A 14,126-nucleotide genomic window follows, 5' to 3' on the forward strand; every position below is an offset into this window, starting at 1 on the left:
AACTGACGCACCTGTTACCTGGCTTTTCCTGGTCCAGAAGTTTGAGTACAGACTTGCCATCTATGTCAGGAGGCGCATCGAGCCCCGCGATGTCCAAGATCGTAGGGGCCAGATCAATGTTTAAAACGATCTGTGGGACTCTGTAAAGGGACAAGATGGTCACGCCTGGGACCCAGCACCAGTGGAGGGCCCCACCAGGGATGTTTTTTCCCATCCCAGTACTCCCTGGCCTTCACTGCTTCTCAGCCTCTCATCTGGTTGCCTAGGAATGGTGGTTGATTTTGGGAGGTGCCCCAGTGCTCAGCCACTGGAACCAAGAGAAAGACTGACTGTCACAGGGGTCAGGTTGGAGACAGGCCTGTCCCCCTGAGCTCTGGCCACACCTCAGACAAATTGTGGCCTGATGTTTGGCTTTTGTAGGCTGTATATTTTCTTCTGAAACCTGAGAGTCCATCACTTCTCTGTTGAACTAGGGCTTTGAAATCAATCTTATGAAAAAGGACACAAGGTTTTTATACTTGAATTCAATGCATGCTGCCTAGCCTTTCAAACATAAAGCCTTCCAACTCTAGATCCAACGCTTCCCCAGGGGTTTCCAGTGATCTGGAGAGAGACAATGCATGTGTGCACGCGTCTCCTCTGCGTGTGTCACCCAGTCGTGTCCAACTCTTTGTGACCCTGTGGACTGTAGCTCACCAGGCTCCTCTGTCCATGGGATTTTTTTCAGGCAAGAATACTGGAGTGCGTTGCCATTTCCTCTTCCAGGGGATCTTCCTGAACCAGGGATCGAACCTGCGTTTCCTGTGTCTCCTGCATGGCAGGTGGATTCTTCACCTGCTGAGCCATCCAGGAAGCTCGGGAAAGACATAATAACATTTCCCAAAGAGGCCCTTCTTATTGCCATCACTTCCTCCCCAGCATGCACTGGAATGCAGCAGCAGACAAGCCATGTAGATGAGACTCAGATTATCTGGCATCCGGGCCCCACTGCTGTCACATCCAGGACAGGGGAACTCTGAGAGAGGCGTGCGAACCCTGTCTGTGCAGCTTCTTCATTGTGAAATCAGGGGTCCAGACTGGATGCTCTTGAAGGGTCATCCCAGGTTTTGAATTCTACTTGCACTCTTTTCTTTCACTCTTTCCGTAACCATTTCATGTACAGGATCTCATTTTACACTACACATTCTGATGTGCTTGGCAGGGCATACGAAACCCATTTATGATGGGAATACTGACTTGCAAAGGGATGCAGTGACTTAAGATGACAGAAATGGAATTCCAGTCCTTCAGGCTTCTTTCCTTAAAATTCATTTAAAGTTCATTTAAATACATTTTAATTAAATAAAATGTATCTAAAATTATTTAAACTTTAAAGTTCTCAAAATTTAATTTCCTTTAAAAATTCTTCAGTAATAATTTTTTAAAAAAACAACCAAGAGGATGGCACTGGTTATCATTTTTAAAAAAGATTCAAAGAAGGTAAGGATGATACACCTAAAATCACATTCTATGTCTGTGTTCACAGTCTCATGGATTTTGGTCGGTTTGAGAGAGTTAATCACTGATACAGTTATTTTTCCCTTCTCTTGAAAGAGTAGACATTAGTTAATTTAGCGTGTGGCAGGGCTGGGGGAGGGGTGGGGCAGGCGGGAGGTTTTGTCTTCTAAATTATGAACCTACACTCACCCTTTTTTGTTTGGACTAAAGGAAACCAGACCCTGAGATTGGTAATTGAATTATCTCAGACGTACGCGAGCTATGACAGTTGAATGTTGGAAACAGAGAAATACGTACATGGATCCTGCTTCTACACTTGGCCCACGAATAAAGAAAGGCACGCGGATATCAAAGTCATATGGCATGGATTTCCCCTTGACCAATCCAAATTGCCCGATATGGTAACCGTGGTCGGCAGTATAGATGATGTAAGTGTTCTCCAGCTCACCCGTTTCCACAAGCATATTATATAGCTGAAACACAGCACAGACCTCAGTCAGAAACAATTGTGATGGCGTAAGATGACAATAGCACTGCCATGATTCCCCTCAAATCTTTTTTCCATTATTTTTAGAAGGCAAGAGTTGCTTTAATAGGGCTGACAAACATGTAGGTTTATACACATTTTTCAAGTTGCCTGAAACCCTGGAGGGAAAAAGTCCAGTAATACAGTTGATTCTTATATAATAACTTTTTTTAATCTGGCTTATTTTTGCCTATTTGAAAAAAAAAAAAACACAAAACAACCTCTACCATCAAACTTTAAGGTTTTACTTTGAAAAATCCATTTTAAAGAAAATTTGACTATCATCACTCATATTTAGTTATCAAAGATTAAAAACAGGCTACCTCTGAGCCTGATCCAGTTACATCCAGCCTTTAGGCATGTCTTGTTTGGTTTATGTTATCTTGTAAAATTCAGGAAATTTCAATTACAGTTTTTGTATTTCTGGCTTCTTTTAAAAGTCAGAAGACTTAATACTGGATCCATATTTTCACATGACCAAAATTAGTTGAAGCTGAATAGTTGCTCCTTGCTTTAGATGAGGGAGTTTAGATTTGAGTTCACCATGATCCCCACCATGCCCTATCGCCTTATACTCAATCTGCTTTAGCTATTTACACTATTTGCTTAATTCCTGAAGGTATTTGTGGTGATAACCCTTGATTTATGATGTCATGATTTGAATAATATCTCCTTTTTGCTACTGGCTCCACAAGAACCAAGCCTGGAAAGAGAACAAGATGAGGGGGGGATGATGAGTTCACAGAATACCCAGCCACTACACTCTCTCAAAATGAAAAACAACAACTACTACTACAAAAACAGGGTTGGCAAGAATGCGTCTACACAAGGGAGCTGGACCAAAACCTATCCCTGGGGCAGGTTCATGGGCTTACCCTTTCCACAGAATCATCCACTGACATCAAAGTTTGAAGCCGTTTGCGATGTAGAACGTTTGTGAATTCCATGTGGATGGGCAGCATGGGTCCCGTGTACTGCATAATCCAGTGTTTGTCCATATTGGGCGCATAGTTATAACTAGGAGTTCTGCAATTATCCAGAAAGGAGTCTTACTATATATGCTTTTTAGTCATTTAGAGAAATATTTCATGTTAAAAGTTGTGAAATAACCATTTAGGAAAGAATTTAGACACAGCTAAAGAATTTTTCTCTCTGGTACATCTCTGTGTTTGTAAAGAGATTTCAAGTCTGCACCACCCCAGACTACACGAGTTCTCTGAAGGTGTATGGGTTCAAACTTATAAAACCAAGACTGGCAGTGAAAATCTAATTAGTACAAGTTCATTTGGGTTCATTGAATAAAATGTGTAAAAATACCTCGAGATGATTGTGGTCATGTTACAAATTTACAGATAAAACTCAGTAATGTAGAAGGGAATGTTCTTATGGTGATGTTAACTCGTAAAATTTTACTGCTAATTAGGCTATTAAATATAGTCACTAATATGTTATGTGCAATGATGAAAAATCATAATTTCAACACATTTTATCTCTAGAATTTACTAGGATATTATATTGATTGCTTATATATCTAATCTCTGTGAATTTTTCTCATTCCTAACCTCACATATAGATACCATCAATTTATTGGATTTGCTAGAATTACAATCAAGTCTACTACAATATACATGTTTATCAGTAAAGCTGTTCATTATAGACAAATCAATATAGGTGCAGGCATAATTTTTGCTAACTACAGGGAAGTGAGTCCTATTGTTCTAAGACAGGAGGTTCAAGCCTATATTTAATCTATAGAGATCTAAGTGGTGCCCATACTTCCCCTTCGGGGACCTGTAAAGTATATCACCTTCTCTTTGAAGTCTTCCCCAACTCCCCGGATCATAAGATGCTGCCACTTCACACTCCCAAAGAACATATCTATGCTACGATATATCTATGCTTTTCACACTGAGAATTGTTTGTTTTTCATTTGACCTCTCCATCAGACTATAGTGTGCTTGAACTTTCTCCTTAGCTGATAAGCCTATGAAAGTCAGTCAATCAGTCAAGTCTGACTCTTTGAGACCCTCTGGGCTGTAGCCCACCAGACTCCTCTGTCCATGGAATTCCCCAGACAAGAATACTGGAGAGGGTCACCATTTCCTTTTCCAGGGGATCTTCCTGATTCAGGGATTGAAACCGGGTCTCCTGCATTGCAAGCAGATTCTTTACCGTCTGAGCCACCAGGGAAGCCTGTAAACCCACCAGGGAAGCCTGTAAACGTTGTTTAATAGTGAAAACTCAGTATTTACCATGGGTCAGGGATTGTGCTAAGTGTTTTGTTCACATCTACTCATTTAATTAGCTCAGCTCTTCTGGGAAATAGGTTTATCATTTCCATTTTACAGGTGAGAAAACTGAGGCTTAGCAAAGTTAACTTTCTCAGATTAACAAAACTAGCAGGGAATCAAACCAGGACTTGGTTCCAAAGCTCATTTGCTTTAACAAAATGAAGGGAAAGTAAAACGATGGGGGCTTCCTGCATCTGAGGTTGCTCTTTGTGTAAACCACAACTGTGCAAATCGCCAGTCTCTCAGAACAAGAGATAGTCTAGGCTGATAGAGGAATCTGATTACTGCTCTCTGTTCTGGGGAGGAGCCTATCAGTGAAAGACGGTGGATAATGATGACTGCAGGGGACCCCATGACATTGTTTACATTATAAAACTAGAGAAACAGTCAGTGACTGTGAGCTGGTGAGTCCAGAAGCCTCGACCACGTTCCACTCGTTCCGTCATGGAGTGAATTTCCTATCGAGGAAACTTGGAGTTTCTGAGCTGCGTGACTATACACAAGGAGCTCTATATATGCCACCTGTTACTATACATTTTCTTCCGCCAGTGGATTTGCAGCACTTCTCTTTCGGTAGTTGAAAATGCTGTTTTGGTACGATTGGCCTTCCTGTGCAGAAAGTTACCCTAATGATCTGTATGGATGCTGGCTGGTTAACGAATGCCAATATAAAACTGAGCATAGGAGAGAAACTGTCCCTAAAAGTGTACAAGTTATGCTGAGAAGTGTCAGGCAACTCCCTTTTAAAGAGACATATTTTTAGGGTAGGTAAATGTAGTTTAATTTGCTCACCTGCAAATGGGGATAAGAGCATCTCATAAAAATCTGTTTTGAGGAACAACACATCTGACTAGGGACCTCCCTGGTGGTCTAGTCGTTAAGACTCTGTGCTTCCGATGCAGTGGGAGTGGGTTCGATCCCTGGTTGGGGAACTAAGATCCTACATGCTGCATGGTGCAGCAAAAAAAAAAAAAAAATACTCAGCCTCTCACCCTCTAAAACCTCCAAACCTGTCTGTTTGTCTATCTATCATCTATCTCTTTAAAGTGCCCAGAACAAAGAAGTACCTGAGTTTCCTACATGAGCCAATAAACAAATCTACTCTATATAAGGATCTGGGTTGGAAAAAAATCCGTGACATTAAATAAACAAATTTTCAGATATCACTTGCCATTCTTTATCAGAGAAACTGTTAGCACGACAGTTTCCTCTGCTCACCAAGCAGACAACTCATGAACCGAATGGTACCATTTCTGGTCTGAAAGGGTTCTTCGTATCTCCGATTGCACCACAGACCAAATGAGACCCTTGTATTTCAGAAGCCTGGGCAGTAGGAAAGGATTTAAGCCCGGGTTTCTTATTCTTAACACAGCGTGTAACCTTACAAACAGGATTAGAGGAAGAGACGGAAGAGGAGGAGGAGAGCAGGGGGAGCTTCTAAATCCCAGAGGAAAGAGATTTTCACCACTGGGGGGAGTTTGAGGTCAGAGAAATAGAGCAAGCTGGTCACGAAAGGTCCTTTACCACTTTCTGATACGTGCCCTGAAAAAGAATACGGCTATAAAAGATTACACAGGCTTTCTTCATAATACCTCACCAGCCTCCTCTTACTGCCTTTGATGTTGGTGTGCTTTAATTTTAAAATAAATCTAGTTGACTTTTTTTTTTAAACCACAAAACCTCAAACACAAATAAAAATTACAATAGGGAGCCAAGAGGCAGGCTCATAGTGGGTAAATCGTATCTTCCACCGGTTACCTTCCAGTGCTTGGCACGGCTCCATCCACCTCGCCCTGAGGAACAGGGAAGCTCGCAGCAAATTACAAGCCTCAAATTGGACTCCCGGATTTACAGAATGACATATGTTCAGTCTGGCTTTTATTAAAAGGGAGAGTTTGGGTCTATTGTCAAAGTTGTTCTTCCCCCATCCCATTTTTTTCTTCTTTTCTCTTAATTTCTGAATGTGAGAGATGACCACCCCCCCTCCAGCTCTGGGGACAAGATCCCAGGTGGGGTCTCAGCAGGAGGCGGGGATAACCATTTGCCTTTTAGGGGAAGACAGGCTGCCACTGCTTCCCACAGAATAGCAGCTGTTCAAGGGGCCTGCAGGTGGAAGGTCGGGGGTTGCTGGAATTGACAGTTGTTGAAAATTGATCTTTTGCCAAAGACCTGTGGGTGCCTCCCGTTGGTGTCTGCCAAATTCCTGGAAGATGCATTCTTCTGTCCCTCTGCCCTGTGATAATGAAGGCTTGCTGCCCTAAGAATCAACTTACAGTGATTCAGACGGAGCTGGGAGCTGTTGGCTGAAAACATGAGACACAGAGAAGCAGGTGACTGTTTTAGGGAACGGTGGAAAACCACATATCCGATTGTTCCAGAAGAGTCTGGAATCAGACCTGAATTCTCGGCCCAGGACTGTTGCTTACTAGTGTGAGATCTGGAGCAACTTTTTTTTTTTCTTTAAGCCTCTGTTCCCACATATCTGTAATAGGAGCAAGAACTTCAAACAGTTCTTGTGAGGCTTCACAGAGGCTTCATAGGACAAAACCTGGGACCACTCATACCCATACTTATAGGAAGCTGGGAGAGAGCTAATCACTTCACAGCTCACTGATGGCTGAGGCAGCCTGGAGAGGGCAGGGCCTCTTACTGTAGTTCGTTGTTCAGTTGCTAAGTCGTGTCCAACTTTTTGTGATCCCATGGACTGCAGCACTTCAGGTTTCCCTGTCCTTCACTATCTCCTGGAGCTTGCTCAAACTCATGTCCATTGAGTCGATAATGCCATCCAACCATCTTATCCTCTGTTGCTCCCTTCTCCTCCTGCCTTCAATCTTTCCCAACAGCAGGGTCTTTTCCAATGAGTTGGCTCTTCACATCAAGTGGACATATTGGAGCTTCAGCTTTAGCATCAGTCCTTCCAATGAACATTCAGGGTTGATTTCCTTTAAGAGTGACTGGTTTGATCTCTCTGCTGTCCAAGGGACTCTCAAGAGTCTTCACCAGCACCACAATTCAGAAGCAACAATTTTTTAGCACTCAGCCTTCTTTATGGTCCAACTCTCACATCCATACACAACTACTGGAAAAACCACAGCTTTGACTAGATGGACCTTTGTTAGCAATGTGATGTCTCTTCTTAATACACTGTCTAGGTTTGTCATAGCTTTCTTTCCAAGGAGCAAGTGTCTTTTAATTTCATGGCTGCAGTCACCGTCCATAGTGATTTTGAAGCCCAAGAAAATGAAATACTCCCATTTTACAAATGAGACAGTAAAGCATATGGAGGTGGCTCAGAAAAGAACAGGCTGAGAACCCTGCTCCTTTCATGATGTCACACTGAACTGTCCTCTCCAACAAGCATCTCAAACTCCCATTATTAAAAGGAGAAGTGATCCATACATTTCTTCTATCAAAAGTAAGTCCTGGGACTTCCCTGGTGGTCCAGTGGTTAAGAATCCACTTTGCGATGCAGGGCACGACTCAGGTTTGATCCCTGGTAAGGGAACTAAGATCGCACATGCTGCTGAGCAACTAAGCCGACGTGCCACAACTAGAGAGTCCGTGCACCACAACCAAAGATCCCTCGTGAAGCAACAAAGATTCCATGTGCCGCAACTAAGATCTGACACAGCCAAATAAATAAATATTTAAAAAGTAAGTCCTAAAGTGCTTAGCTTTTATCCTGATTATCCTGATTTAAAATATTAGCTGCTTCTGTTTCCCATTCAGATGCCTCCCACCAGCTGCTGTATTCCTACGTTTGTTGCAAATACAGAATCAAGTCTGACCCTCCACGACACCCTGGAGACATATTCGAAAAGGTAGAGAACGCTGACTCTTTGCTTGGAAATGGAGAGGACAAAGGATCAGATTGTCATAAAAAGAAAAGCAAACCTCAAAAATTCATGTCAGAGTGTCAGCCATGTGTGTCTGGTCTGGTGAGGCTTTCTGTGTCTGTTCAGATACATGTTTGGCCCAGAACTGTGCTCTCCAGACCTTATACTCTCAGGAACGCACCTGTAACTCTCAACAGATGATTCCAATACTTATAAAAGGTGAGCTTTCCCCAGCAAGGCTTCTCTGCACATTAATTTTCTCTAGTCATCATTTGTTCAGCATTATTGCTCAGCGTGGGCTTCCCTGGTGGCTCAGTGGTAAAGAATCCACCTGCTAATGCAGGAGACGTGGGTTGATCCCTGGTCTGGGAAGATCCCCTGGAGCAGAAAATGGCAACCCACTCAAGCATTCTTACCTGAAGAACCCCTGGAGCAGAGGAGCCTGGTGGGCTACAGTCCATAAGGTTGCAAAGAGTTGGACGTGACTGAGCAACTGAACAAAAATACAGTTGCTCAGCACAGTAGCTCACAGACGGATCCCTCAGACCACTGCACTTGCATGTTCAACTTTTGCCGTAAATATGATTCTCCCCAGGCTTTGCTTTTCTTGCTAACATTGCTTATTGACATAACAAGGATAAGATTTCTCAAATAAATCATGTCCCCTTTCTTTTTGATTGGTGGACATTTTAGGAGAATAATTCTTAGTAGCACAGAAATAGTTTCAAGAAATGCATGTGTTGCATATTAAATCCATTTTCGGGGAAACACAAAGAACTTATCAGTTCATTTGGTACCACTGATGGCCTCTGCTGTCACCCCAAAGAAAATACATTTCGAGTATTTTATATTTGAACATGTGTTTTCTTCATTTGCTATTAGTCTCATGGTGGTGGTGGTTTAGTTGCTAAGTTGTGTCCAACTCGGAATCCCACGGATTGCAGCCTGCCAGGCTCCTCTGTCCCTGGGACTTCCCAGGCAAGAATACTGGAGTGGATTGCCATTTCCTTCTCTGGGGTCTTCCTGAGCCAGAGATCAAACCCACATCTCCTCCACTGCAAGTGGTCTCCTGCACTGCAGGTAAATTCTTTACCACTGAGCCACCAGGGAAGCCACCCGTTTAGTCTCATACAACAACAAAAATCCTAACTCTTAATACCCTTATTGGTAGCAGGATCATCACTCACTGAAAAACAGGTCTCAATTCTCAGAACAAGCTGGTTGTACAGATTCAAGAAGTACACACTCAAACTATTAAAATTGGATATTCTAGACAATCTCCCAAGCCACACCATCCCAGCCTTCACTAAAATGAAACTTGATGAGACTTTGTGGAGATATTCCCCATTTGAGTTAAAATGTCTTTAGGTAGGTAACAACTGAACACATGCAGGATAACATCAAATTGTCTTGATTACAGGTGCATCCTAAAACTTTACAATAAAAAAAGATACATGCTAAGTCGCTTCAGTTGTGTCTTACTATTTGTGACCCTATGAACTGTAGCCCTCCAGGCTCCTCTGTCCATGGGACTTCTCAGGCAAGAATACTGGAGAGTGTTGTCATTTCCTTCTCCAGAGGATCTTCCCGACTCAAGGACTGAACCCAAGTCTCTTACATCTCCTGCACTGGCAGGCAGGTTCTCTACCACTAGTGCCAGCTGGGAAACCTTACAATGAAATGGCATATCACAAAACTAATTCAAAGAATCTTCCAATGATGCTACAAACTCCAGTTAGAAATTGTGTCAGTACATACATAGGGAACACTTCTACTAAAAATTGTGACTGTGACAGATACTGAACAGGCCTGGTGTAGTGGGAAGATCTAGGGTCCAGAAGAGTGGAGTTTGAGCTCCAGCTTCATCCCTACCTACTTACGTGACCTGAGCAAAGCCACTGAGTCTTTTTTTTTTTTTTTTTAATAAACTTTGGGTATTCATTTTTTAATCTAAAAAGTTATGGATTTATACTATCACTAGGTAAACTTTAATTCATAAAACCAATTGTTCAACTACTTTCATACTATTTTTAAAAGGGTTTTAATGTCAGCTAGTTGGAAGGGTTAACATGTTGATGCATTTGCTAAACAAAAATGTATCGTACGACTAAAACAACAGGAGCTGTGCCCACTAGGCAATGGGAGGTAGAGATGGATGGTTATGTCCTGCCTTCAGGAAAGAGCTGCCTTGCATAGCAGCAGGGTGTCATTTGTGTGGTGTTGAGTGTGGATATTCTGAAGTTGTGTAACTGGACATCAAAGATCTGAGTAAACAGCCAGTGCAATGGGATACGAAGTAAATGACAGAGAGAAGAATAGAGAAGTAATACGGGAAGTGCGTGTGTGTGTGTGAAAGTCGCTTAGTTATGACTCTTTGCGACCCCATGGACTATACAGTCCATGGAATTCTCTAGGCCAGAATATTGGAGTGGGTAGCCTTTCCCTTCTCCAGGGGATCTTCCCAACTCAGGGATCGAACCCAGGTCTCTTGCACTACAGGTGGATTCTTTACCAGCTGAGCCACAAAGGGGGCAATTAATCCTGCTCAAGTCAGAAATGTTGATGGAGGATTTAAAATTCTCTCCTCTTTGAAAGTATATTCTTTTATGTATTTGTGGAAGAAATGAAGAGAGAATGTGCAAATTCTTTTTAAGGCAAGACATTTCTTTCGAGCTTGAATTAATTTATTTGGCCACACTACTCAGCATGTGGGATCTTAGTTCACTGACCAGGGATCGAACCCACACCCCCTGAAGTGGAAGCATGGGGTCTTAACCACTGTATTGCCAGGGGAGTCCTTTCTTTTCAACTTTAGTTAACAAAGGTGTTTCAGAAATGTTCTGAGGCTTCCTTAGAGGTAGTTGTCCCTTTGACATTCTGTGTCCATCCCAAACTCCACGATCAGAACAATTTCTGCAAGTTAGTTGATGTGGATTGTTCTACCCAAACTTTGATTTCACATGAACCTGTGAAATCAAGACATGTGTGTGTTTGTGTGTGCATGTGTGTGTACAGAGTCAAACGCATTTCCAGGGGCAGAAAGAAAGAGCTATTGAACTGGAACAAAATTTTTCTTTAAGTTCATGGAGGCATAGTTGGTGGAAAAATGTCAAGGGAGACTCGGTATCTCACAGAATCATCAAGAAGGCAAATGTAATCTCTTTTCTCATCAGCTTTTGTCCACAGGTGAGTATTATCACAACACTGAGGCCAGGAGAGAGAAATGATGCCAAGAGGATGAGGCTTTAGCATTATTATGAGGATACGGGGGACAGAATTTACTGGAAAGTGAAGTAGAGTCTTAGTCAAAGTGAAGGGCTTTGTGATAAGAATGATTATATGTATTATCATGATGGAGGCTCCCTCAGATCTCTCAGAGGCCAAGAGTGGCTGTGCCACTGTCTGATTAAACAGGGTCCCCTGTTCCATGTGGTCGGTAATCTGTTCTCTTTCTTAGTTGGTTGGCATAACCTCTAGCCTCAATATTGAACTGGCTTCCTTTCTTTGTTGGCGATGGCAAACACCATGGAAACCTGATACATTCGCTCCAGGCAGTGGGGGTCAGATAGCTCTAACACAAGGCGGATGAAAGACATCTGGATAATGCTTGACCACCAAGGAAGGCAACCTCAAGGAAAGTGCTCACATGGCTTGCATCCCCCTCCCCTGCCCCCGACAGGGCAGAACCTACAGCTTCTTGCTCTGTTTTCACAGGGCCTGCCAAATATCTCTGCAAAGCACTTAACTTCTTGCATCCCTTTGCTTGAATGCCTTGCTCATGTTCTCGCTAAGGAGACCAGCCATTCAGGAGCTCCGAGCGCCACAATGGAAAGCTTGTCTTCAATTTGTCTCACTCCTTTTGTGTGCAGCCTGAACTGTGAACCCAGGCAGTCACTCACAGCCCCAAGAGAGATGCACATGGACTCTCTCCAGCCCTTTCCTCCTGTGGCAGCTAGGGAGACCTTGACGACAAAGATGCCCAGAATTCAAGGCTTTCAAGGTCTGTGGGAGACACAGTGGATCTCATTTTAGGGGCTCCAAAGCCCCGGTTGAGCAGCAAACAGAAGCTGAATCACTCAACCCACCGTGTGAGTTTTCATTTTCTATGGCTAAGGGTTTTCTTCAAACTGCCAATAGCATGGTTTGCACCTGGCAAAGATAACACAGCCCAGGCCGGTGCTTCTCCTGTCTGTCTTTAGAATAGGCAGGATGAGAGCCTCATCAATGCAGGTCTTAGCTCGTCAACAGACCTGTCAGGTCACAAAGGACAAGAACCAGCTTGTTCTTTCCCTAGCTGCTTCCCCTTGAATGTTAAGTTGAAACCAAACAAAACAGCACCTTTCCATAGGTCAAGAAAGATCAAATCCAGAAAAAACAGTTTGTTTCTTTTTTTATGGTTCGTCTTAATAGGAAGGATCACAGAGAATTAGCACCTATGAAGTGGCTTCTGTGTTCCAGGTCCAAGGTGGGGTCTCTTTTAATTGTCATTTACAACATCATGCCAGGTTGCTGGTTATTACCCCCATTTTACCAATGAGACAGTGGAGGTTCTGAGAGGTGAAAGGTACTGCCTACAGGTCAGCAAGGACCACTGAGTTAGGAACCAGTACTTATTTGCCTCCGAGGCCTGAGAGCTTTTCACTCTGCCAATGTGTGGATTCAGCTTTATAGAATCACTATTAAGGCTCACAGGACTTCCTAGGGTGGCGCTAGTGGTAAAGAATCCACCTGCCAATGCAGGAGACTCAAGAGACGCAGGTTTGATCCCTGAGTCGGGAAGATATCCTGGAGTAGGAACAGGTGACCCACTCCTGTATTCTTGCCTGAAAAATTTCATGGACAGAGGAGCCTGGTGGGGTACAGCCCATGGGGCTGCAAAGAGTCAGCCATGACTGAGCCCTGAGCACAGTAAGGCACACAGGTGGCTCATCTGAACTAAAAAGGAATAGTGAAAACTTCGCATATAAAAATGGTCAAGTCACATATGATGTCTACCTTGACTATACAGTCTCCAGGGACTCTGTTTACAGCTACGTACAAATTCACTCAAGTTCTCAATACCCTGCAGGTTTCTCTCTCTAGCTTTATCCCTTACTGCTTTCCTCACTTCCTTGGTCACATCTTAGACGGCCTCATGGCAACCACTTTTCCTGAAATCATCTACCCAATCTCTGCCTATCAGCTGCATAAATGTTGCCCATCCTTTGTAGTCCACTTTGACTGCCTCCTCGGCCCTGAAGTTCTCCTGGTTCTTCTGAAAGACGTGCATGCTTCCTCCTCCAAACTTTTATAGACCCTGGGCTCCCTGCTCTAGCACTTGCTTCTGAGCCTGCTGCTGACAAGGCTCTTTGTTAAGGCTCTTTGTCTGTCTTCCTCCTTGAGCAAGAGCCCAGAACAAACTTATTCTGTAAAGAATCATACAGTAAATAGTTTAGGCACTGTAGGCTGAATGGCATCTGCCACAGCTACCCAACTCCACTGTTGTATTGCAAAAGCAGGCACAAATAATACCTAAATGAATGAGCATGGCTGTGTTTCAATAAAACTTTATTTATAAAAACTGATGGCAAGTCAGAGATGGCCCCCATGTGCTGACCTCTGTCCTAGTTCATTGGTTCTAGAATGAGCAGTTGTGTCTCTTTTTTAAAAAATGAAGATTATTTTATGTTTATTTGACTGCACCAGGAAGTCATAGTTGTGGCATGTGAACTCTTAGTTGTTACACGCAGGATCTAGTCCCCCGACCAGGGATTGAACCCAGGCCTCCTGCACTGGGAGGGCGGGGTAATTGGCAGAGTCCAGTTAGCTACTGGACCACCAGGGAAGTCCCAGCAATTGTGTCTTCCTTGCGCCTATATCCCTGCTGTACTGTACAGTGTCACAGGTGGCACTCATAAATATTTGTGGAATGAAACAGAATTTAATCAGAGATGTTTTTCTTTTTTTTTTTAAAGCTATTGTTGAAGCCCCGAGAAC

At 43.2% G+C, this 14,126-nt stretch overlaps 1 protein-coding gene across 9 annotated transcripts in view; it reads right to left on the reverse strand.

Annotated features, from left to right (window-relative positions):
• The window catches only part of SULF1 (sulfatase 1), a 211,122-nt gene that overhangs the window by 66,468 nt on the left and 130,528 nt on the right, over positions 1-14,126 (reverse strand). For all 9 annotated transcript variants that reach the window (XM_081501819.1, XM_081501820.1, XM_081501817.1 and 6 more), the window contains 3 exons: positions 2,899-3,049; positions 1,795-1,970; positions 12-140 (listed from right to left, as the gene is read on the reverse strand). In XM_081501819.1, the coding sequence (XP_081357945.1) occupies positions 12-140; positions 1,795-1,970; positions 2,899-3,049 (456 nt within the window). The remainder of the gene's footprint in view (positions 1-11; positions 141-1,794; positions 1,971-2,898; positions 3,050-14,126) is intronic.

Source organism: Giraffa tippelskirchi, chromosome 6, assembly GCF_054371585.1.
Source record: "Giraffa tippelskirchi isolate mGirTip1 chromosome 6, T2T-mGirTip1v1.2.pri, whole genome shotgun sequence".
NCBI classification, from domain to species: Eukaryota; Metazoa; Chordata; class Mammalia; order Artiodactyla; family Giraffidae; genus Giraffa; species Giraffa tippelskirchi.